The 23,798-nt window shown below is 35.8% G+C and overlaps 2 protein-coding genes across 4 annotated transcripts in view; one reads left to right on the top strand and one right to left on the bottom strand.

Moving 5' to 3' along the window:
• The window catches only part of POLR3G (RNA polymerase III subunit G), a 41,828-nt gene extending 32,225 nt beyond the window's left edge, over positions 1 to 9,603 (top strand). The window contains 2 exon segments of the mRNA XM_032625001.1: positions 3,100 to 3,246; positions 7,199 to 9,603. Coding sequence (XP_032480892.1) covers positions 3,100 to 3,246; positions 7,199 to 7,285 — 234 coding nt within the window. The 3' untranslated portion in view covers positions 7,286 to 9,603.
• A 1,761-nt stretch (positions 9,604 to 11,364) lies between these two features.
• On the bottom strand, positions 11,365 to 23,588 carry LYSMD3 (LysM domain containing 3). Of its 3 annotated transcripts, XM_032628128.1 has the most exons (4): positions 23,419 to 23,559; positions 19,966 to 20,149; positions 18,945 to 19,210; positions 11,592 to 14,488 (listed from the first exon to the last, which is right to left on the bottom strand). In XM_032628128.1, exons 3-4 carry the CDS (start codon positions 19,197 to 19,199, stop codon positions 13,823 to 13,825), a joined length of 921 nt encoding a protein of 306 aa, XP_032484019.1. In that variant the 5' UTR covers positions 19,200 to 19,210; positions 19,966 to 20,149; positions 23,419 to 23,559; the 3' UTR covers positions 11,592 to 13,822. The 3 variants fall into 3 exon arrangements, with proteins under 3 accessions (XP_032484017.1, XP_032484019.1, XP_032484018.1); XM_032628126.1 differs by lacking the exon at positions 19,966 to 20,149 and having other exon boundaries at positions 11,365 to 14,488; positions 23,419 to 23,588; XM_032628127.1 differs by lacking the exons at positions 19,966 to 20,149; positions 23,419 to 23,559 and adding an exon at positions 23,050 to 23,160.
• Between the last annotated feature and the right edge of the window lie 210 nt (positions 23,589 to 23,798).

Genomic DNA, 23,798 nt, shown 5'->3' with positions numbered 1-23,798 from the left:
TTATGTTTCATCTAGTGTTTCACCATTATAAACAATGCTGCAGTGAATCCATGTTAAGTATGTGATTCCACATGTTTAGGATAGATTTCTAGAAGTAGACTTGTTAGGTCAGCTGTTATGTGTACTGTATAATATGGAAAACATGGATAAATATTGGCAGATCATTCTCCAATGAGGTTATACCAGTTTATTCCCTTTATTCGCACTATCAATGCGTGAATTACCTTGCATTGATGGTGATGGTGATGGTAATGATGATGATGATGATAATGATAGCAGCTAGCGCTTTTTGAGAACTTTTTAAATCGCAGGCTCTTTGATGAGCTATTTACATCCATTATATGCTTAAGGCTTCATAACAACAAAGAGAGATGGGTATTATTATTCCTTACTTACCGATGAGGACGTCAAGGCTTTAAAACTTTTACTTGCCTGGCCAAGTTGGCATAGCTACCTGGTAACAGAAACTCATCTTTTTAAATTTTACTTTTGACCAGTACTTGAACTGAAGATAACATGTCTGAAAATCAAGCCAGGAGGATTGTTGAAGGAATAGCAATAACTGTCAGGTTTTACTGTGGTGGAATGATGGATGAGGTTGCAGAACTAGCCATCTTGTATTGATTGAACACAGATTCTGACTGTTCTTAAAACTTCCTGGAAAGAAGTTGCTAAGATGACATGTGCTATAAGGAAGATAGATCTGGACCTCTGGATGTGGTTTCTCATCAGAACAAGTTGTATTTCCTTATTCCTTACATTTAAACACCTTTTTTTCATTACACACTTTGTTAAAACTGGAATTTTAAATCTAGAAATCCCAATGAGTTAGCAGCTTTATTTAATAGAGCAAAGTTAGCTTCCAGATGACTCCACTATTGTTCATTTCTTCAGCAAAAGTAATTGCAAGTTTTCTTTAATAAAACTTCTGTGATGGAGAGGGAATGACATCCAGTCAAATCTCATGGTTATTGTATGAATAATCAGATAGCAGTAAACTAATATTTGAGCTTATTTCTGTATGACATACAGGTGGCTCTGTGAGTGATCTATAGTATGTAAGCTAGAAGAACTGTTAACTGTTCATAATTCAACTGTTTTCAAAGTGTTTTCACATTGTGTTATTCACATTGTTCTTTAAATAAATCCATAAAGTAGTAGGGGTAAATAGTTATATCTCACAGAAGAGAAAATGGAGACTACCAAGTAGATGAATTAAAACTAATACCTTAACACAAAAGGAATAAAGTGATGAGACAGTGTGTATGAGATCTTTTTTCTAAATTTCATAAATCTGATATTTGTTAACTGATTTAGGTATTTTGTTGGTTTGATTTAGGTCTATGTAGTAGAAATAAAGTTGAAGTTTTTTATTTACAGATAATTGAGGTGGCAGTAGTGGAAATCAAGACCTCCTATTCCCTACATAGCACTGAATGAATTCTATATTTGAAAATATTTTTACATAACTGGTTTAAATAATTCTATTGTTAATTATTAAATAATAGCTAATAGCATGATTTTTCAGATATAGCATATACCTTGCACAGAGTTAAATAAGAATAGCGCTACAGTTCCCTTTTAACTATACAATCTTGTGGGTTGTAGGCCTTTCTACTAGGGTTTGATTAAAATAGAAAAGAAAAAAATTTCATAACTTAATTCACATTAATATGTCATCATTATATGTACGTGTTTTTATAAACACTTAAAAATCTGTAAATACTATTTTGTTTACATGTAGTTTTCCAAAGGGATTGCCAATTGGTAAAAATTGCATACATTATATTGTAGTAATAACTCATATAAGGTAACATGGGTCAGTATGAAGATAAATCATCTTACGTCCATTACCTTGGTCTTATTTGTTCTACCTAAGTGGGGTAAGATGACAGGAAGGGTAGAGTTTGAATTTTGATTAAAAATTGAGACTATCTGATGTAGTCTTTCATTGCCTTTGGTTTTCTTAAATTCAAATTTGAATGTAATTAAAGGGATTAAAAAATATTTAAGAACCAAATGGAATAGTTAAGTTGTAATCACACCAAATACAAAATATGTTTTCTCTCTGTATGTAATCTACAGAGCAAATATCTTATAATAGGGTAGAGTATTTACAGATTTATGAATTTGTGTTCTGATTACTGATTAAGAATAATAGTGTTTTAGTTAAAGTGATCTTATGCATTAATTATGAGTATTAATATATGAAATTATTGCTGTCCCCCACCTCCTAGAAAACTGGTGAAATTCTGTCACTTGTGAAAATTAAGAATAGAAAAATTTAGCAAATGGATATAACAGTAATAAAAACAGGTCACTTTTTATCAAATGGAAAAAACTATTGGTAGTCATAATAGAAATATAAAGATATAATCTTAAAGTTAAATCTCTGTCTTATGAGAAGGTGGCAGTGGTTTTAACAAGGTGGATAAGTGGAGCCATCAGGTAATCAAAGTTTCTCTAACTCTGCATCTCTTCTTTGCCTCCATTCTTAGAGTTGCTAATAATTGCTAATATTTACTGAGATTTGAGTTTTAATCTCTTTTCTTAATGTACCTGCCAGATACATTAAGAAACAAAAATCCTTGGAAATGGGAAGTAAATAATGAGGGAGAATAGAGATAAGAACTTGGATAATCTGCAAATAGGATTGCTTGATATTATTTTAAACAGTTTCACTTAGAAACTGAAACATAGTTTGAAATGTTACCATTACATTCTCTTTTCTCCTTTCATGTTTGAAGGAAAACAAAATAACATTCTGAAAGTGCTTCTCCATAAACAGAATCAACTCAATATTTTAGAAGGAGGTAGGATAGGAATCATAAAAATAAAGCATTGGGCAGCAGAGCTGATATCACAGCATGACTCAAGACCCAGTTATGAAGTAGCAAACTCAGAGAAAATACCAGTGTAATGACAGGCCATTTAGTCCCATCTTTCTTGAGTTAACTCACGGTGTCCTAGGTGGTGGCCTGGAGGCGTCAGTAAGGGAGGGTTAGAATTAGGGTGATAGGTAGCTGTTCTTTTGAGGTTGAGCAGGTAAGTCAGAATCTAGTGGTTTCCATTTAAATTAATGAAGCTCATTTATACCAGGAATTGGAAAAGAGAGGTGATGGTGAAAAATCAGATGAGGAAAATGAAGAGAAAGAAGGAAGCAAAGAGAAAAGTAAAGAAGGTGATGAGGAGGAGGATGACAATGCTGCAGAACAAGAGGAATATGACGAAGAAGAGCAAGAAGAGGTAATGGTCTATTCTGGGAGAGTAACAAAGTTAACTAAGCTTAAGGATGAGCTAATATGGTATATAATTAAAGTAAACCAACAAACAAAAACCAAGTTGATGGGAACCAGGGGTATATTATTATCACTGGCATCAAATTCTTGGTACCAGGAGAATTATTATAGCATTGAAATTATAGTGATACCAAATGGAATGTAGGAGGTAAAAGTAACTTGATAGGCAAATTTGAAAGTGGAAGTCCACAAGTTAAGGAAATTGATCAGATTAGTTTAAGATCTGTATACATACAATTTTAAGTCAGCAATAAGGTAATTAATGGTTTAGTCACATAGGTTTGAGGGGGGACTCTGCAATACCATCAGGTTTTAAATCTTAAAGTGCATGTGGACACTATCAGAGAACATTCATAATCCAACCTCAAGTATCTCAGTCAGAACTCAGTGTTTTAGATTTGGGATTTCCAACTTTCGGAAACATGGTGCATTTCAAAATAAGCTGGAGTCAGTCAAGCAGGGTAAGTTTGTTGGTCACGGCCTCTTTGGGACTTTGTAAACGTCTCATGCATTAACCCTAGGGTGAGAGTTTCTTCTGCATTGCAAGTGACCATTCTCTTCACTCCATTTCAGCTTCTCACACCACACTCTGAATCTTTCTTTTCACCTGAATTGCTCCACCTAAGAAATCTTTATTATATGCTACAAGTACTTTACATTAAATTTTGGATTCTTATAAAATTTATATTGGTGTGCTGTGAGGGGGTACAGCATTTTTATCTGTTTCCAAGTGGTTAGCCAGTTGCCTACCTCATGTAGTAAATAATTTTCTTTCTGCATGGATTTGAAATTCTCTTTTATCAGCTATTAGATTCCTTCACCTACTTAGATGTATTTCTGGACTCTGTTCCATTGATCTATTTCTGAACTATCACTAAGATGTTCCAATTAATAGAAGCTTCTGATTATTTGTTAATATTTTTAGAGCATGTTACCCTTCTTTTTCAGATTTTTCCTGAATATTCTTTGGCTTTTGAAATGCTCTGTTTATAAAGTCTACTTGAGTTAAGCTGTGTTGAAATTTAGATCTGTCCTAACAAGAACAGCAAACATTAGGATTCTAGTAATTTCAGAATTCTGTATTGGGTCTTAACAGAGTCCAAAACACCACCAGTGGGTTTATCTAACTATATTTCATTTAAAAAAAAACAACCAACTTTCTACTTTAATAGAGAAAGGATATATATTCTGAGTGTGAGGCTGGGTGAGTCTGGGTATAAGCAAGCTCAAAGCCTTTCCAGATTTAAAGTTACTCTTTGCTCTTTCTAGCAATTAACTAATTAATGAAAAATTAATGCTAATTAACTCACCTGATGTATATTGAGGATTTAAAGAGCATTTTGTTTTGAAGAGTAAAGTGGAGCAAATTATCTATGTAACACCTACATATAAAATTGAGAAAATATAGACTTTTTTCTTTCTGCAGTCTTTTGAGTGTTACAGTTAAAGAAAAAAGCAGGGGCCCAAATGAAGCCAAGAACCATTTAAGCCATCAATTTCAACAAGTTCTCACTTTGTACCAATCTTTGTATCAAGATTACTAATCTCACAAAATTACCTAATGCGCATCATTGAACATACTTGGAGGTGCTCATGTCTAAACACAAGTGGCATATGCTCAATTTGAAATACAGTATCTCCTCGTTACTCATTTCCACTTGTATGTACAAATTGGCTAGCTTATATTTTCACACAAGTGTCCTTGCCAAGATCTCACTTACAAGATGGACTCACTTGAACTCTCAACCATGCCACTCGTCCCTGGTACATGGCCTCCGGATTCAGCCAGGTTTCCAGACTGTTGGATTTCTTGGCACCAGAGAAACCAGGCCAACTTCCTAGGGTCTTAGCTGGATACGGAAAATTAAAGTGTTTAGGGAGGACAAAGTAATGAAATACATATCTGAATAATATAAGTTATCTTTCTTATATTATTTATATAAGTCTATATATAAAATCCCACCATGCAGATACTAAAAATGGTGATATCCAGGAGACTTTCTTTTGAGAATAGTCCCTATTTCTTACTCTATCATAATTTCTGCTGTAGATAGTAGAGATGTGGAGATTAATTTGGGGGGGGTGAAGTAGAAGAGAATAGCTTTATTGCTTTGCTAGTCAAAGGAGGCCACAGCGGGCTAATGCCCTCAAAACTGTGTATCCTGGAACTTAATTTTTTTATGGCAAATTTCAATCATTTACAAAAACTAGTGACTAGTAATATAAACACCTACAGACTCATCACCTAGCTTTAACAAATATCAATTCATAGCCAGCCTTTCGGCCACTCTTTCATCCACCCAGTCTGCTCCTTTCCTCCCCACTTCAAGCCTGCAGCTGCCTTGGATTACTTTAAAGCAAATCCCAGGCATTATATCATTTCATCCATAAATATTTCAGTATGTACTCAAAAATAAGGGCTCGGGCTTCCCTGGTGGCACAGTGGTTGAGAGTCCGCCTGCCGATGCAGGGGACACGGGTTCATGCCCCGGTCCAGGAAGATCCCACATGCCGCAGAGCGGCTGGGCCCGTGAGCCATGGCCGCTGAGCCTGCGCGTCCGGAGCCTGTGCTCCGCAACGGGAGAGGCCACAACAGTGAGAGGCCCGCGTACCACAAAGATAAAAAAATAAAAAATAAGGGCTCTTTAACAACATCACAATATCATTATCATACCTAACACAATAAAATGTAACTCTTTAATATCATCAACTATTAAACCAGTGTTCAAATAGTTTTGATTGGAAAAGAATTTTTTGCTTATTCCAGTTGGAATCCAGCTGCAGTCCATACACTGCAGTTGGTTAATAACGCTCTTAAATTTCTTTTAATCTATATCCAAAATAGATTTTTAAATTTTTGATAGAAAGCAGAAATATCTTGAGTCATTTACACAGATAGTAGTCTTACTCAGCCATAAGAATTAGAATGTTCCCAGGGGCTTAATCCCTCTTAATTTAAAAGGAACTGAGGGGCTTCCCTGGTGGCACAGTGGTTGAGAATCCGCCTGCCAAGGCAGGGGACACGGGTTCGAGCCCTGGTCCGGGAAGATCCCACATGCTGCGGAGCAACTAAGCCTGTGTGGCCACAACTACTGAGCCTGCTCTCTAGAGCCCGTGAGCCACAACTGCTGAGCCCGCATGCTACAACTACTGAAGCCTACGCACCTAGAGCCCGTGCTTCTCAACAAGAGAAGCCACTGCAATGAGAAGCCCGCGTACCGCAACGAAGAGTAGCCCCCGTTCACCGCAACTAGAGAAAGCCCGTGCGCAGCAACGAAGACCCAACACAGCCAAAAATAAATAAATAAAACAAATAAAAATTAAAAAAAAAATAAACTGAGGGGCCCTAGGTGTAATATAATATGGCATCTTCTGCATTTGATTTAGTATCTTGAGGTCTTTTCGTTTGTTTTTTGGTAGGAAGCAAAAATCACTCTGCTTATGCTCAGCTATGCATTGTAACTGGAAACCTCAGTTCTGGTGTAGTCGAATGAATGTTAGTATAAATTGGCCTCGTTTCTTGAGTGTTTGTACATTTGTTTGGAGTAAGTGTTTAGTGGTTTAACTAACTAAACCATGTATCATCCCACTAAGGTAAAATGAATAAGATGTATAATCCTATTAAGGTGTAATGGGCATCCGTTTATGTTCTCTCAGCTAGTTGGTGCCTGAGAATAGTAGGAGATGGTGGTCTTGAGGAAGAAAGCACAGTTAGATATGTGAAAGTTAATGTGTGTTTCAAGCATTGAAATAACAGAGACTTCTTTTAAGCCTGGCATATTTTCTAATTACCTAACTTTGATATTTATAAACATATTAAAGGGACAGCCTACATTATGTTCTTTAATGTTACTACTCATACTTTTAATGTTTACTGAGGAATATATCATTTCACTTAGGAAAATGACTACATTAATTCCTACTTTGAAGATGGAGATGATTTTGGTGCAGACAGTGATGACAACATGGATGAAGCAACCTATTAGCTATGAAATTTCTCAAAAAATATTTTTATGATACAGCTTCTGAACATTTGAACAGACTTGTTTTCTATTTTATTTCTGATAAGGAATGAGTATTTTATTTTTGTTCCTGTTTTGTTGGAAAGATACTTGTTACCAAAATATTCAGAACCACTTTGAGTTTACATACTAGTTACCTTACCAATTAGTCTCTGACATTCCTTCTCAACACCTCTGTCATCTCTCTAATGTATTCAAGTGGATTTTTTTTTTTTTGGTATTATTTGGATTAGAATGTACCTAAAGAGTTTTTGCATCTTTTAATCTATGTATTCATACTTAAACAATTTTTTCATGTTTAACTGCTGACCTTTTCTAAAACTACTAGTCATCATAACGGATTTCTATAATCTGAAAGTTGGTTTAATACTGCACATTGAGCACTTTAAATACAAAGAAACTTGAAAATAATTTTATTTTTTACTTTTACATGGTATGTTCTGTGCTACTATATTATGACTACATAAACCTACCTGAGCTCTTACAAGTGCACATTTTATGAGATTAAAAATTTCGTGATTGGAAACACATGCACAGGGAAAAATGCCAATCTGAGCTAAGTAAATTTCACAGCTTACATCTTAACCAATACAAAGGCCTGGGATGCATATTAAAAATACTTGAATTGGAGGCTAACTTCATACCATACAATATATGAATCAATCATCCCACTGTAACAAGTTTGATATCTCTGAGTCATTGGCTTATGAAAAATTAGACTGAGATTTAATTTTGTACTTTATAAAAATGTAGACTAAATTCTAGTCATATAAATCTCATTGCAGTATGCATGTATGTGTAATCTGTGAGGTGTAGTGGCCTCTGTTACGTTTCACAGGACTGAGCTCTCCAATTGATTTATATAACAATGCAGAATGAAACTCAGGTCACTTTGAAATTTAGATTAATCTTTTTTGATTCATTTAAAAACTAGCTCCCCTGCCTTTTTGTATTGGGGTGGGGGAGAGAATATCTATAAACTTCAGCCTCCAATGATTCACATATGCCAAAGATTTTCAAGGAAATTCATATTATATATTTTAAAAATGATTTATGAACATTACCCACCAAAAGAAATAAATTTTTCCCTCTTGGGAAGATACCACCCATTACCCTCTAACCTGAGAATCAAGAGCCCTAGATTCTATTTCTACCTTTACTATTGAACTCAACCTTGAAATTGAGCTTAAGTTTTCTGTGCCTTAGTTTCTTCACTTGTGAACAATTTTCTATAAAAATTGTTTAAACTCTAACCAAAGTTTACCATATGTATTCATTCTCTCACCTTGTAGAAATGATCATTCTTAATTTAAATTTAGTTCTCACCCTTTAAAAAATTGTAGATGGTAAAGTGATTGAAAACAGTTTTGAGAAACAAACATGTTTTCCTCATAAAATATATTATAATCTGATTTTCCCATCTTATTTATGGTGGGAAAAATTGGAGAAAATGTGTATTGTCTTGTGCCATTTTGTAACATGGCTTTCTCAGGAAAAAGACCACTTTCAATTGTAATATTTCTCAGATAATTCAGTATGTGTGTGAGGGCCATTATTAGTTCAGTATTGTGCTGATCCTATGTGATGTCTTATTTAAAGGAGCTTATCAATAATTTTAAAGATTCTAAATGGAAAACATGAATAAAACACTCTAAAGTATTAGCAATCTACCGTACTTCTTAGAGTAGAATCCTCAGTTTTCAGTTGTAATGGGCAAGTAGTCATTTAGGATTGATAATTAACAGAAGTTTCTTAATCTCTCACCTCCTTAGTACTATAGCCAAATACCATTTAATTTATAGAAAGCTTATCTTTATGGTTCTGTTTACTTGCTTTATTATACATATGAAGATAACACTTAAATTGGGCAAATACACCAAAGATACAGGAATCTTTCCCTGGCTTTCAATTTGTTGCCACCATTTTAGTCCTGCAGATGGTAAAGCATCTCCTATGGGCAAGGATTTCCTGGGAAGGCCCCAGCCATCTCCGTTAAGTGCATCGTCTTCCTCCTTTGGAAGATCTTATGTTTAAAGTAGACTAATTGTGAGAACAGGCAGAAAGTATTTGCAGGTTGCTTTACCAGCATGAATCTTGTTTTTCTGGCTTAAAATCTCAAAGAATGCTAAATTATTCTATAAGAAGGCAAGCTTTAATACAGAGATTAACCTCCTACTTGTTGGTGAAGTATCTTTAAAATTTCTATATAAGATGCAAAACTGTTTTGTTGCTCTAATGCTTATTTTTCTGTATTGTTTACACATTAAATTCTTACAATAGTGTCCTTTTGTCTTATATTGTTTTCTTTGACCCTGCTGAAATATATTTGATAGAGAAAACTAATTTGTTAATACTTATTTTACCTAGTAAAATAACTGTGTATTTATTGAGCAGGGATGCCAGTATCAAATGTTCTTGAACCAACCACCATCAACAACAAAACTCTAGGTGATTAAATTTGTGATAACAAACTAAGAGATTTGGATATTGAGAGAATGCTAAGAAACTCAGATGACCTTGTTAACCTTTCCCTCCCCACTACCTTCAGATGTACAGTATTAATGGCTTTCCTTAATTTGGTTAAAGGCTCTTAAGTTAGTAAAAACTTCTTATAAGAAAAACTGTAAATACAATTTTAAGATCAAGATACTTTTAAAAATGGAGAAAACAAGGATTACACCACAAATTCTCCATTAAATAAATAAAAACTCCAAATAACTGTCTCAATTCATTTTGCTACTGGTATTTTAAAAAATTAATATTTTGAAATGGAAAGGTTGTTTCCGTGATAATAAAATTTACATATAAATAGAGCATATTGTCACACAACCAATCTGTAACTTGCCAAGGTGTGGACCAGGTCTCATGAGGCCTTCTTCCATGAGATCAGAGATTCCCCCACAAATAACATTCATCTGAAATTTTTTTCATTTCCTTTCACTTATGTACTATAAACAATCCAGTGTATTTTTTCAGTATAACAAGGGGGAATCTGAATTGGTAAATCTTTGGCAATTCAGTCTATCTTACATAGTATCTCTAATAGTTAGAGGAGGAGAAAAGGTTTGCTTTATTCAATTAAATTAACCAGATTCCATTTTCGATTGAATAATAAAATAGAAACTTTATTACATTTTGCAGACCTTTTAAAATATGAAAAATGAGGGGCAAGAAGTTTTAAAAACCAGTTTTACAGATGTACATGCTAACATAACATTCTACAATTCCATGCTGCATCTGTATAAAATACATTATACAAAAGACTTATTAATTTGCATACATAAAAAGAAATAAAGCATCAGATTTCTATGATCTAACCGTGCAATATGCACATACTTGGAAGAAAAATACTGATTTCCTGAGCAACTTTGTAATTCAAAATAAGAATGATTCCCATCATAATGTACCATTTAAATACAGACTCCTAAAAACTACATCTTTACTCTGTAACACTTTGACTGGATCTTTGTTTTACTATATTTCTAAAACTCTAACTGTATCCTTCATATTCCCAAGTAGGTAATTTTTGTAGTAGATACTTTAAAAAGAACTAATGACTAAATAGTGGTTCATTTAAAGAACTCTTCAGGCCACTGAACAAGTAAGTAGAGTCCAGAAAAAGATAAGCTTTAAAAAACAAAAAGTCTTTGGAGAAATTAATTTAACATTACTGTCTTCTAATTCTTAACGTGGCCACCAGACTCTATAACTGATCTTAATATATCTTTTGGGGACATGAATCCTATAATTTTCTAGAAATACGATGGCAAAAAATATTTAATTTAAATGGCATCCATTAGTTTGAAGCAATCTTAACCATTTGTACCCAGACTTTAAGAAAGAATCTGCCCTTTTTAAAAATAGGTTTTTCTTCACTTGCAACTCCAACTTTTTAAGTGAACCAAATGCAGTGATTCACAGTTCCGTTACTTTTACATCTGCATGTATGTGTGTGTGTGTGTGTGTGTGTGTGTATATCTTCTAATGTAAAGCCTCAAAGTAAATTCAAATAAGGGTTTCAACACAAAAGCCACAATATCAAATAACTTTTCTTGTTTTATTAAGTTTTACAAAGTAATCTGCATTTGTTACAAATTTTGATGTATTAGTACTTTTTAAAAGCTAAAATTATTCTAAATCTATTAAATGCTTAGGAAATTTTTCTTTTAAAATGACACTTAAGGATTAGAATCTAGAATTCTATATATATAACACAGAATTCTATATATGTTATACATATATATAGAATTATATATAATTCAAATTACATTCAATTAAGTAAAAAAATATATTGGGTTGGCCAAAAAGTTCCCTCTGTTTTTTCTGTAAAATGTTATGGAAAAATCCGAACAAACTTTTTGGCCAGCCCAATGTAATTCAAATATATGGACAAAGGAAACTGCCTGTGTCATAAGGATATGTTATACTGCCTTCAAGGAATAGGACACTCTGCAAGACAGAAAAGGTTTTTAATCAAGTACATAGTATACCTCATTACTTTTTAAAAAGTTACTTATTTTATAAATCAGACTTCTCTATCACAATTTCAAAGTACCGCTAGCAAAAAGGAATCCCTGACTCCGTAATTTCATCAATTTGATGTAAACAAAGTTCTTCAAAGGACATCTAGCCCATTCTACCCTAAAATAATCTGTATTTTCTTTCTTGAAACTTGATTTTCAGCAGGCTTAATAAATACAATGTAAACTGACCAAGTTAACACTGAGCATAAATTAGAAAGATCATACTTTTCTCAAGATGCCCAAAGCACATTAAAACAATTTTTTAAATCTTAAACTAATAGAGTTAACTCAAAAAATCAATTTGCTACAAACTTCCATATTAACACTTTTTGGTAATTTTCTAAGGCCCTCTAATATATGCAAGGGCTTTAACGTTTGACATCTTTGTCCTGTCTTTCTATGATACACTGCTCCTAAAAGTACATTAAACCTCATTAAGCGTATATATTTATTCACCCCACTTTGTATCAAGACTGAAGTTTGAAATATAAAATGACTGGTCAAAAAGCTGAAACATTAAAAGTTAGGAAATAATGCCCAGAAAATTAGGTGGTATAATATATCTTAAGGTACATACTTTATTATACACAAACAGGCAAGCCAGACTCCACCAAATGAATCATTTTGATAGCATTTTAAAAACACATACTTTTAAAAACTAAATGATGGAATCAGTATGCAAATGCTTATTTAGCCAGACTCTGATCCACAACAGATCTTAAAAGTGGCACTCTTTTGACCAATCCATATACACCTTTGGCCTCTCTTCCCCAATTTGATGCTCTAGTTCAGGGAAAAAAGACCTAAGTTTCTCTTTGAAAAACAGAGGTTAAGGGATCAATATACAAAACAATTTGTCTGTTTTTGCTAATGCAAAAGGTCTCTTTACCCTTGCTTTTCTGCAATAGACCTCAGAGACAGACAACGAAAATGTTACGATCCCATTAACTTGTGGCTGACAGTGAAGGTGGAGACAAATTTATACAGCCTATGTTACGAATCCTATCGGACCATCTGAAATAATGCTTAATTTTAATTCTAAAAATTATACTAGTTTACATAAAGTATTATAAGGCATTAAATGTAATTAAGGCATGTTATTACATGTAACACAGCAACTTATCACAGTATGTAAGGAAATATTTTCTAATTAATACTAATCTGTACATGTATAACACTTTTCATCAAAGAACAACAAAAGTGCTTTCAAACATCAGAGGCAAATATAATCACTTAAAACACAGAAGCAGAGGCAGCATTCTTTCAGAGACAAAGATAACTTTTAGGTCCTGACATAATCCAGTGTTCTAGTGACCAAATGGCAACTTCCCAACAGTTAACACATTAATTTGGGGGCTTAAAAATAATAATATACCTCAGCTTCTATTACAGACATTATACATTTCTTTCCCCTTTCTGTTCTACTTATGTTTTCATAGCGTATGTACTAAATGTGGGGTTTTTTTTAAGTTTCAAAATGAAATTTTAAGTAAGTCCTATCAAATAATTTTAGAATCAAACTTTTCTGCAACTAAATATTTTGATGGTTAGTAATAAATTCTCTTCAGTTGCAGACATCTGATGCCATCATTATTCTGCATAATGAATTTACTATTAATAAACTCAAACCAAAAACAATTGCTTAAAAAATAAAATTTGAACATAACCAGTCTTGAATAAGAAAAAAATGCATTTTCCAGGAACTTCCGAGACACATATTTAAATTCATTTCTGCTTTAAGCACTGATAAAACAGATATACAGATGTACTGCTTTCAGAATCAACAACTAGCAACTGTAGGGATTTTATACTCAATCCATTTGTAAATGGCTCCAAAAAACAAACAAAAAAAAGGTGAAAAACAAAGCATCTTCAATCTCCCTAAATTCTGCCTTTGAAGTGGTTATTTAATATAACTGATTCACCAACCAAATTCCAGATACATATGTGATCGCTAACACTGTAACTGAACTAACTGCTATGTTTTGTGTCGAGCAGCAGGTAACTGAGAATATTGACTATAAAGCTTATGGTCATCTTGTGGGACAAAGGGTATTCCTTTTGTTGGAGCAATTTCATTTTCCATTTCTCTCTGCTGTGATGGGGGTGTGACTCCTGAATGCAAATGTGAAGAATCCACTGTTGAATGGTGACTAACATCCACTTTAGCTAAAATTTCATAATACAGCAAATAAAATACTGGCGTTATTATGCCTACTATCAACATTATCACTACAGCTGTCCACCACCCTATTCCCCAGTCTGCTCCATAATAAGGATCCTTACGTTGAATGTTTTTGTTTTCAGGTTCAAAACGTACTTGTTGTGCTGTCAAGGCAGACACCACCTCATTAAGGTTCTCTCTTTTGGTGTCTGTACATTTTACTATTTGTTCTATGTCTCGGTCTACTTCTTTTAAAAAGCTACCAGCTGACTCACTGGAAGAAAGAAAATCATTAGCTGACAAAACTTCCTGTTGTTCTGAAAGGTACTGAACAGATGAAGGACGTGAAGTCTGTCTTCCTTTTGGAGGATAAAGTGTTTCAGTCAATGAACTAAACTTTTTTACTGGAATTTTGATAGACCTAAGGGCAAAAAAGTCTTGATCACTGATGAGATTGTTAACCCTCTTGATATCTGCTACCTGTAAAGAAAAAAAAGCAAAATTCAACTAAATTCTAAATAAAAATAGAAGTAGTAATATTCATTCATCCCAGTTACTTTTGGAGGGAAAAAAAACTGAGCTTAATTATTAGAAGTAGTAAGTTATCACATCCAGAGAGGATTTTATATTATTTGTGGATAACAGTTCTATACCATTCTTGATCTACCAGTCTTAAGAAATCACCAATTACATTCTATAATCACCCACATATTATCAATATTAACACTAATCCTAGCTGTTTAAGTAGATTCTAGGATCTTTTGATATTTCTTTTTCTATATCATGCGCAAATATCATACTTCTGCCGCTTGTAAACAATTTGTGAAGGAAGGATTACAGATACTTATGTTCCTTCTTCTAATGTGGTGATTAGAGTATAGGCAAATGTCAACTTACCCAACTAAAAGTACCATATTTTATCAAAACCAAGATGCAATCCACTCTAAGATGTGCCATTATTTTATGTATCATTAAGGTAAAAAAAAAAACCCACCAAATACTGAAGACGCCACCATTCTAACTTCAAAGATGTTAAAATGTGTAAAAAAATATACCTTAGAATTGATAAAATATGATAATTTGTCTCCTTCATTTGTCCCCTGAAGCCATTTTTCCCCAAACCTCTGGTGTAAATGCATTATTCAACTATCCCCCAGATCAGCCATTTTTATAAGCTTTCCTTATATATTTTATATAGTCCTCAACCTGTCTACATGTTCTCTCCACCTGCCATTGTAAGGGGAGCAGGAGAGTGTTTCTCAAGTTACCAATTACTATGCCAGGCTCTCCAACTGCCTTTATTAATCCACCATTTCCATCAATGCTGTAAACCAAGCACTGATCATTTATCACCTGATTGATATCAGAGAGGTAAAGTGAGTCTAGGATAAAACTTAGATTTCTGGCTTGGCCAACTCGATGGATAATGATGTCACTCACTGAGATTATGGAACACTGTAGAGGGATAAAAGAGAATGAACGCAGATTTCACACATGTTGACTTTGAGGTGCTTGAAATGTGCCAAGTGGAAGATGTCCAAAGGCAGTTATAAATGTATGCCTGAAATTCAGAAGAATGATTCTCAGCTAGAGATATAGATTTGTGGATTACCAGCAAAAATGGTAATTGAAGTCACAAGAGTAGATTCACTAGAAAAAGTCTAGGAGAAAAAGGTAACATAGGAAAGATCCCTGAGGAATGCCAACATTTGAGGGGTATGCTGAGTTAAGAGAAATCCACAAAGGAGATTAAGAAACAGTGCCCAGGAAAGCACTATGATGGTGGTTAAAAGCACAGACTATCTGGGTTTGAAGCATGGTCCTGACACTTTCTAGCTGTATGATTTGGGGCAAGTTGTTTAACCTGTCTGCAAATCAGTTTCACATATGTAAAATGACAGTAATAATACTACCTACCACATAGGATTACTGTGAAGATTAATGTATTAAAATGTCCAAAGAACATCTACAGTACTGACACACAGTATGTTATGTAAATGTTAGCTGTTATTAAATTTTAATAGTAGGAAAGTCAGAAACCTGCAGAATCCAGGTTGTCAGACAGGGTTTTTAAGAGGTAGTAGTGACCTGGATTAACTGCATATTACTGATGAAGAATGAGAGTTCTTATTGGAAAAATCAATTCCTTTGAAGTGTATGTGTGGGAGGAAAAGGGAGAGAGGACTGAACAGTAACTTGGAGATGAGAGTGTAATGTTAAAGGGTGCTTTGTCATTTTACTACCTTGAGACTCTTTTAAGGCAAATGAAGATTCACTGACAAACCCCAAAGCCTGATCCTATTCTCTTTAAATGCTCTTTTGCCTGGTATTGTATATTCTGACTAATAACTACTCAATAATCTTTCTGAACCAGGTTTCCAAGGTTTAGCATCTACCTAGGTTATCTCTCTAAATATCCCTATAATATTTTCTCTGTTATGCTAACTTCCTTGGTTACATTTAGGATTCCAAATGTAACCTTGAGCTTTTCGTTCCTCTTATCACTGTTTTATAACAGGCATGTTTTTAATAATTCCTAAGGCTGAATATTTATAAGTGGAATATAGCACTAATTACCATATTTTTAAATGATAAATCCTTTTGTAAGGTTAATCTTTTTTTTGCTAGTTGAGCTCTGTCAAAAGGGAGCACTGCTTAACTCCCTATCTCTGCTGTATCAATTTTCCCATTATTGTGGCCAATGCCATCTTTTCCCTAACGTTCAGCTGCCTTTCATCACTCTTCATTTTAATTAAGGAAACAGCGGATACACCCTGTGATTTCCCCCCAATACATTTTCTATTGGCTTCTTCTCTTCTTTACTATAAATATTTTAGCCTAAGCCCGAATCATATTCATTGGATCATCTTCCAGTAACTTCTTTCTTGGATTCCCTCTAATTCACCAGCAGGTTCCCGCCCCCCACCACCCCATTCTGCAGCACTCTTGTTAAAATCTTACAATGATGTTCTCTTACTATATATCAAACTTTCCCTCAGTTATATTAAATCACTTCATCCTAGTCTGTGTCACTCATTTCTGAAACAGCTATTAAACTTCCTCCGTTGTCCGCCTTATTTCCTCCTTGAAATCTCCACATCACTGTCATGCCTGAAATACTTTCTCCTTCTCACTTCATTGGAAATATGATCTATTTTTAATCATTCAGATGGCACTTCAAATTTCTCTTTTTCTAAGAAAATTTTCTAGGCTCATTAAAAGAAAACTAATGTCTTTCTCTAATAGAGCTGCTGGACCACACTCTTCTCTTGGATCTTCACCTTGATATTTTCAGTCTTGCCCCTAATTTTAAAGTCTTGGTTACTTTCCATTATCATCCTTCTAAAGCACATTCTATAATTTATTTCTCAGTGGTCTTATTTCTCTACAGAACACATATTAACAATTTTATTTGCATTAAAGAATGAAATCAGATATTTTCTGATTTAACAATAAATAATGTTGCCATACATGAACAAGTCACAAAAAAAAAACCCAAACCCAGCTTTCTTACCTCATCAAGAAATGCATTTCAATAAAATATTTATTAAACATTTAAATTAAAATTTATAATGTTTGTTTTGATCAATTGTGAATAATGGCAATAATTATTCAGGAAAAATAATACATAGAACCTCATGGTCATCAGAGACTTTAAAATTAAATAATATATATATAAATTTATCAATATATGTGTGTGTTTCTATTGGAAAGAACTATGACAGGTAATCAATAAAAGGTTTTCAAGATAAAAATATTTTATACTATGAAAGATTTTTGGGGGGATGAAAATATTAATCAAGGAGAAAAAAAATTTAAATATATAAAAAAATTTTAAATATAAAATTCCATGCTACTAAAAAAAGAGCTCATATATATATTTTAAATGAATGATTTTAGGTAGCAAATCCTGGTGGTATTTAGGATTCCATGCATATATTTAAAGAATATTCTAATAGTCTTATTTTTAAATATCAATATTGACAACATTCTGGAAATTAAATCCTTTATAACTACTTTAAGTCAGGATGTATTTAAGATGTTCACTTTAAAAGGTGCAAGGAGGTACACAGTATATACATTTCAAAATTCTTTTGGAAGCATGAGAATAAAAAGTTTGAAAATGAAAGATATCAACAGTTTCCATATCAATGTGTTTACATGAAAACAGATTCCATGCTATGGATACAAAATGGACATGACACAGACATTAAATGGATTTAAACAGAGTTTAATACCTAGTAAAATAAAAAATATACCTTTCATCTATAAATCCCACTTTTGAGAATCTATTTCACAGAAATAAGGTACCAGTTGTGATGATATTCACTGCACAATGCAAAACATGGAGAAAATCCTATCAATGAGTAAGAGAACAACTTAATAATTATGGTACATCCACACTATGCAACATCATATAGCTACATAAAATAATGAGTTAGATCTATAAGGCTATGAGGGATATCCACGGTATACTAAGAAATGAAAAAGTCAAAGGCAACTTGCAGAGTAATAGGTATAATATAAACCAATTTTTAAACACAAAAATCACTATACACATATATATCTCCCCCCAAAAAACATATGGAAAGAAATACACCAACGTGTGCTATCTCAGGAAACTGGGGCAGGAAAAAACCTTTCCTTATATATTTCTACATTCCCTTACAACTTGAATAAGGAGAAAAATAAACACATTTGAGTGTTTTTCAATCTGAAAATAGAATCATGATTTAGAAATAAACAGAAATTCAAGTATTCACTTAAAAATTTAAAAAGTTAACATCCACCAACATGATACTGATTTCTGTGAAAAGACAAAAAAGTGGGTGGGGGGGGAATGCAAGATAAAAGGGCACAGAATTTATTTCAGTTTTGTGCTATGAACAAATAATTTATTTGGGGCTGCATTATGCAAAATCAAATTAAAACTTACCGTACAACAGTATTGAAGGGCTATTGCATTTAAAGTGTCTCCTTCCTGTATATCTTTTGTTAATACTATAATGTCATCAAGTCTATCTTTTGATGTACTTCTTCGGATTTTTTCTTTTCCTCTGGATCGAAGCTCATACACTTCAGCATCCTCCTCCAACATATCATTGTCTGTACAATTTCCAAATGCATGTACTTGACCACTTGAATGAACTCCTGGAAGAGGAAAACTACGATTCTGATGCCTCCCTGCCATAATGTCAAAATCTGGTAGGGAAAGAAGGCAGAGAAAACTTTGGAATGTAGCTGATCCATTTGACTAATTTACATGAATCTTATATTCAGGACACTTTATCTTTTGTTTTTTAAAGAATGGTTTTAGGTTCAAGTTTTATTGTTGTTGAAGTACAATGAACGTATTTGGCAATGGAGACAATGGGATGGGAGGAAGAAGTAATCCATTCTTATAGACCATATATCACAAAACATGGTGATGATTACATTTTAACAAGGGCAAATTGCTATATTTTTTTAGGTCAAAAAATTAAGTTTCCCCATTCTGAGTATGTGAAGAAAATTACAGAAATAATTTTGTATTATGTCTTAAAAACGTGTGATCATATATACAATTTACAGATCTGATAGAATCAAAGTATATGTTTTATATGTACACACACAACACTTTTATGAACCCCAAACTTTGAGTTGTTCTGCATTTTAAGTTCCATGGGATTGAACTGTCTTTTGAACTCCCTAACTACTTCCCTGGATCATGCTGATTTCAGTATTTTTATTTAGTATAGTATGTGCCTTCTATACAGGTCATAATTTTGCTCTCAACCAGGGATTTTTCTTCCCTGGCAGCTTTTCACCAAACTTACCAAAGTCCTCATGAAACTCAATTTATGGTCTATAAAGATTGTGAACAGATTATAAGTTCTACATTTATTTCTACTTCAGAAAAGACATCTTAAGACTGACTGAGATGAGAGCTGACCTAAGTGTACTCACTCTCAACTCACCTTCATCAAGTTAATCTATCCTCATTAAAAAAGAACAATAAGGGGCTTCCCTGGTGGCGCAGTAATTGAGAGTCCGCTTGCCGATGCAGGGAACGCGGGTTCGTGCCCCGGTCCGGGAAGATCCCACATGCCGCGGAGTGGCGGGGCCCGAGAACCATGGCCGCTGAGCCTGCGCGTCCGGAGCCTGTGCTCCGCGATGGGAGAGGCCACAACAGTGAGAGGCCCGCGTACCGCAAAAAAAAAAAAAAAAAAAGAACAATAAGCGGGAGAAGTTCTCTGATGGGAAGGGCACTGGGTGCTACATGTTCCGAATGGATGACTTTGATGTGGGGATGCCACGATGCATGGCAATGCTGCCCGTGTCATCAACCACTCCTGTGAGCCCGACTGCTTCTCTCAAGTCACCCACGTGGAGGGCCAGAAGCCCATCACCATCTTCACCTACCCTGCACTGCACCCTGCATGGTGAGGAGCTCACCTATGACTACAGGTGCACCACTGACGATGCCAGCAACAAGCTGCCCTGCAACCATGGCGCCAAGTGCTGCTGAAGCTGTGGCTACTTGTCACAGCCCCTGCTGCCAGCCTGCCCCTAGCCTGGGGACTCCCTCACCCCTCCCAAAGCATCTCACCCCACCCTCATATTCAGGGTGGATGTGGGCATGCAGGTGGTAAGGGCCCTGCCTCCACCCTTCCAGCCCGCCCACGCAGCAATCACCCCCTTCCTGCCCTGGGGGCCCAGAACAGATACTGTACAAAGGTTTCTAAATCCCTTCTTATCTATATTAAGAGGGTAGGATCCCAGGTGGAAACCAGATCCCCGCCCCCATAAAGTCTGTCAATGTTAAAAACAAAAAACAATACAAGAACATTAAAAACTATTACCACATTCACAGTTTTAGCTTCATATTAATTGTTCACATAAGAAAGGATAGTAGATTATCCTCAATTATTGTGAAAGATGGAGAGTAGAGAGGTCGTAAGAGGAATTTGGGGAGATAAAATACTTAAGGCTTAATGATGTGGCTCAGATATGAAGAGAAGAGGTTAGTTAAGGATCACACCAAGACTTCTGATTTGCATCCCTGAGTAAATGGTGGTGCCATTCTCTAAGATCTGGAACACTGGAAAAAGAGCTTGGTGGGGGCGGGGGGGGGGGGGCTTGGTGACGCTGAGTGTAAATTCCTTTAAGACAACCAAAAAGAATGTCAAGTAGTCAAGTGGTCTATGTAGTCAAATTCAGAAAGGTCTGGGTGATATAATTTCATGACTCATCTGCACATAGGTGGAAACTGAAGCTGTGTAGATGAGATTACAGAGAGAGAGAGAGAGAGACAGAGACAGAGAGAGACAGAGAGAGGGAGAGAGGGAGAGAGGGAGGGAGGAAGAGAGAGAGCACGCGCGCAGAATAAGAGGGTCCAAGACTGACCCTTGAAGAGCTGCTACATTTAGTACCTAGACGAAGGAAAATCAGACTGCAAAGACGAAAAGAAGTGTTCAGAGGAGGAGGAAACCAAGAAAATGTTGTGCCATAGAAGCCAAGACTAAATGATGTATCAAAGGCAGTTGTGAATACTGTGGACAAGTACCAGGTGAAAAAGAAAAAAATCGAAAAAGACCAACTCCCAAAGTCTGAATTTGTAATATACATGACAATAGAGTACATACTCTATATGTCGGGACATACTTTAAAATTTGGGGAACTATTTCATATCATTGAATAGAACCCTTGAAAACCAGTTTCTGACTCTGCTCTGTGGCAACACTGTAATGCTTCAAAATCTCAAAGGTTTCTATTCAGATAACATAACTAACTAATAGCTATATATTAAGTCGATAATTTCACCTGTTCTCCCAAGAGCTACATTATTTATTGAACTGGAATTCCTAACTCAACAGCCACCAAACTAAAGAAAGCTACCACATTTTACATCTTAAAAGCAGTTTTAAAGTCACACCTGTTCCTTCAAGGAATTCTAACAAGTGACAACTCTAACAAGCTTAAAGATTAAACTTGTTTTAATACCATAATAAATTAAGGATGCTTTATTTTTATTCTGTTCTCAAAAAAGTTGAAAGAGTAGAGTATCTCACCTTCATCTAAAACAGATAATAATTTCCACTTATTTTACAGTCTTTCCTGTCTTTAATGTAGGGAATGTCTGTGAATCCTGTGGATTCCTAGGCAAAATTTTATACATATTTACATTTTTCTGGGGATAATATTTATTGTTTTCATATTCTCAAAAAGTTTAAAAAGTTATGAACCACTTAATATACAGCGATTTACCCATGGCTATACTGACTCAGTTATGCTGCCCTTTAGGCGTTTTTCCCCTGATAATTTGGTCTTAGAACCCCAAACTGGCTTAGTACAGCTGAAATTCACTGAGCAATGCCCCAAAGCCATTTTAGACACTTATATCAACGTCTCTCCATGATATGTTGCTAAATAATATTTAAAGACTAGAACGTCATCTGTTTCACGATCTTTTCACTCCGCTTGGAATGAAACGCAGGCAGTAGAATACCACAAACTGTGTAGTCTGTTTTTGAATAATCAAGAATTGGTTGTGCCCCTAACTGACGCGAAAAGGTAGACTCTGGCCCAGGCATATAATTATCTGAGCCAAGTATATAGAGATTAGAAAGTACCCAGCATTCAAGTCATCTGGTTCAATTCTCTTCACCTGTCATAATTCTCTTAAGGCAGGGGGAAAAAAAGCACAAATACCCCCTTCAGAAAACTAAAACAAGCCTGCATGCTACATAGATGACAAGAGTAACACAATGGATACCGTGTTGAAGCACTCATCAGCTCACTTTCTGACTGAAAATGATTTCCCAAACGCCTTCGTGCTGCATAAATGCTGTTGGGTGTTTCGCTTTGACATTCCTTAAGCAGAGAGCAATAAAAGGGCCACAGGTCACAATCCAGTTCAGCACTGGGACAGTATCACAGGGGCTGTACCTGCCAGGGCCAATTCAGTTTCTAAAAACTTAACTTCCCTCCTCCTCCTTTCCACACGTCTTGTTTTTTCTTTCCCTGTTACCCCCTGCGAGAATTAAATCTCAGATCTCTACCTTACACCATCACACTTGGACGATGTGGACGAGATGCTGTCAACGAATATTCAACAGAGACACGAAGTTGTAGGAGAAATGTAGTGTGTCTAGGTGGGAAATGCGTTGCTCCGGGATTGGGGCAAGTAGGAGTCCTTCCTCTGAGCCTCAGTTTCCCCGACAGTGTAACAAGGGGCTTTAGTGGAGCTGGTCTCGAAGGTCTCCCCTGCCTCGGAGTCTCTTCCACGCGGGCTGGGGTCCAAGCCCCAACCAGGTGCCTCGCCACATCTGCGGCCGCGGGGTCCGCGCCGCCTCCAGCGAGGGTGCAGCTGGGGCCCAACCCCGCCGGCCGGGACCCGGCCACCCCCGACCTCTCACCGCGATCTTTACCTGTCCCGTTAGCAGGCGGGACTCAACGAGGAGACGGCTACCAAGTCCGCCGCCGCCGGGGAGGCCGTCCCGGGCCAGTTCATGGCCGAGCCTCCGTTTTTGGCTGCCCCTGTAGACCGTCACCGCCGCCGCCAACGTCTCGGCCTTTCGTGCAGTGCGCCGCCGCCACGTCCGCAAACCTGCCGTGCGTCATCGCGTCAAGTGGGCGGAGGTAGGAAGGGACCTGGAGGAGGCGGAGGCCGGGGCGCGAGGGCGAGCCTAGAACCTGGGGCTCCCCAACCACAGGCCTACGCGGGCGCGCAGACGCAGAGATTCCGCCGCAGCCCAGAAGTAGGGGCTGGTTCCAGCCCCGCCCCTGACTCCTCCCCTTCGGCCCCGCC

Source organism: Phocoena sinus, chromosome 3 (genome assembly GCF_008692025.1).
Source record: "Phocoena sinus isolate mPhoSin1 chromosome 3, mPhoSin1.pri, whole genome shotgun sequence".
NCBI lineage: Eukaryota > Metazoa > Chordata > Mammalia > Artiodactyla > Phocoenidae > Phocoena > Phocoena sinus.
The sequence above is the reverse complement of the archived record's forward strand: the minus strand, read 5'-3'. Positions and strand labels throughout refer to the sequence as shown.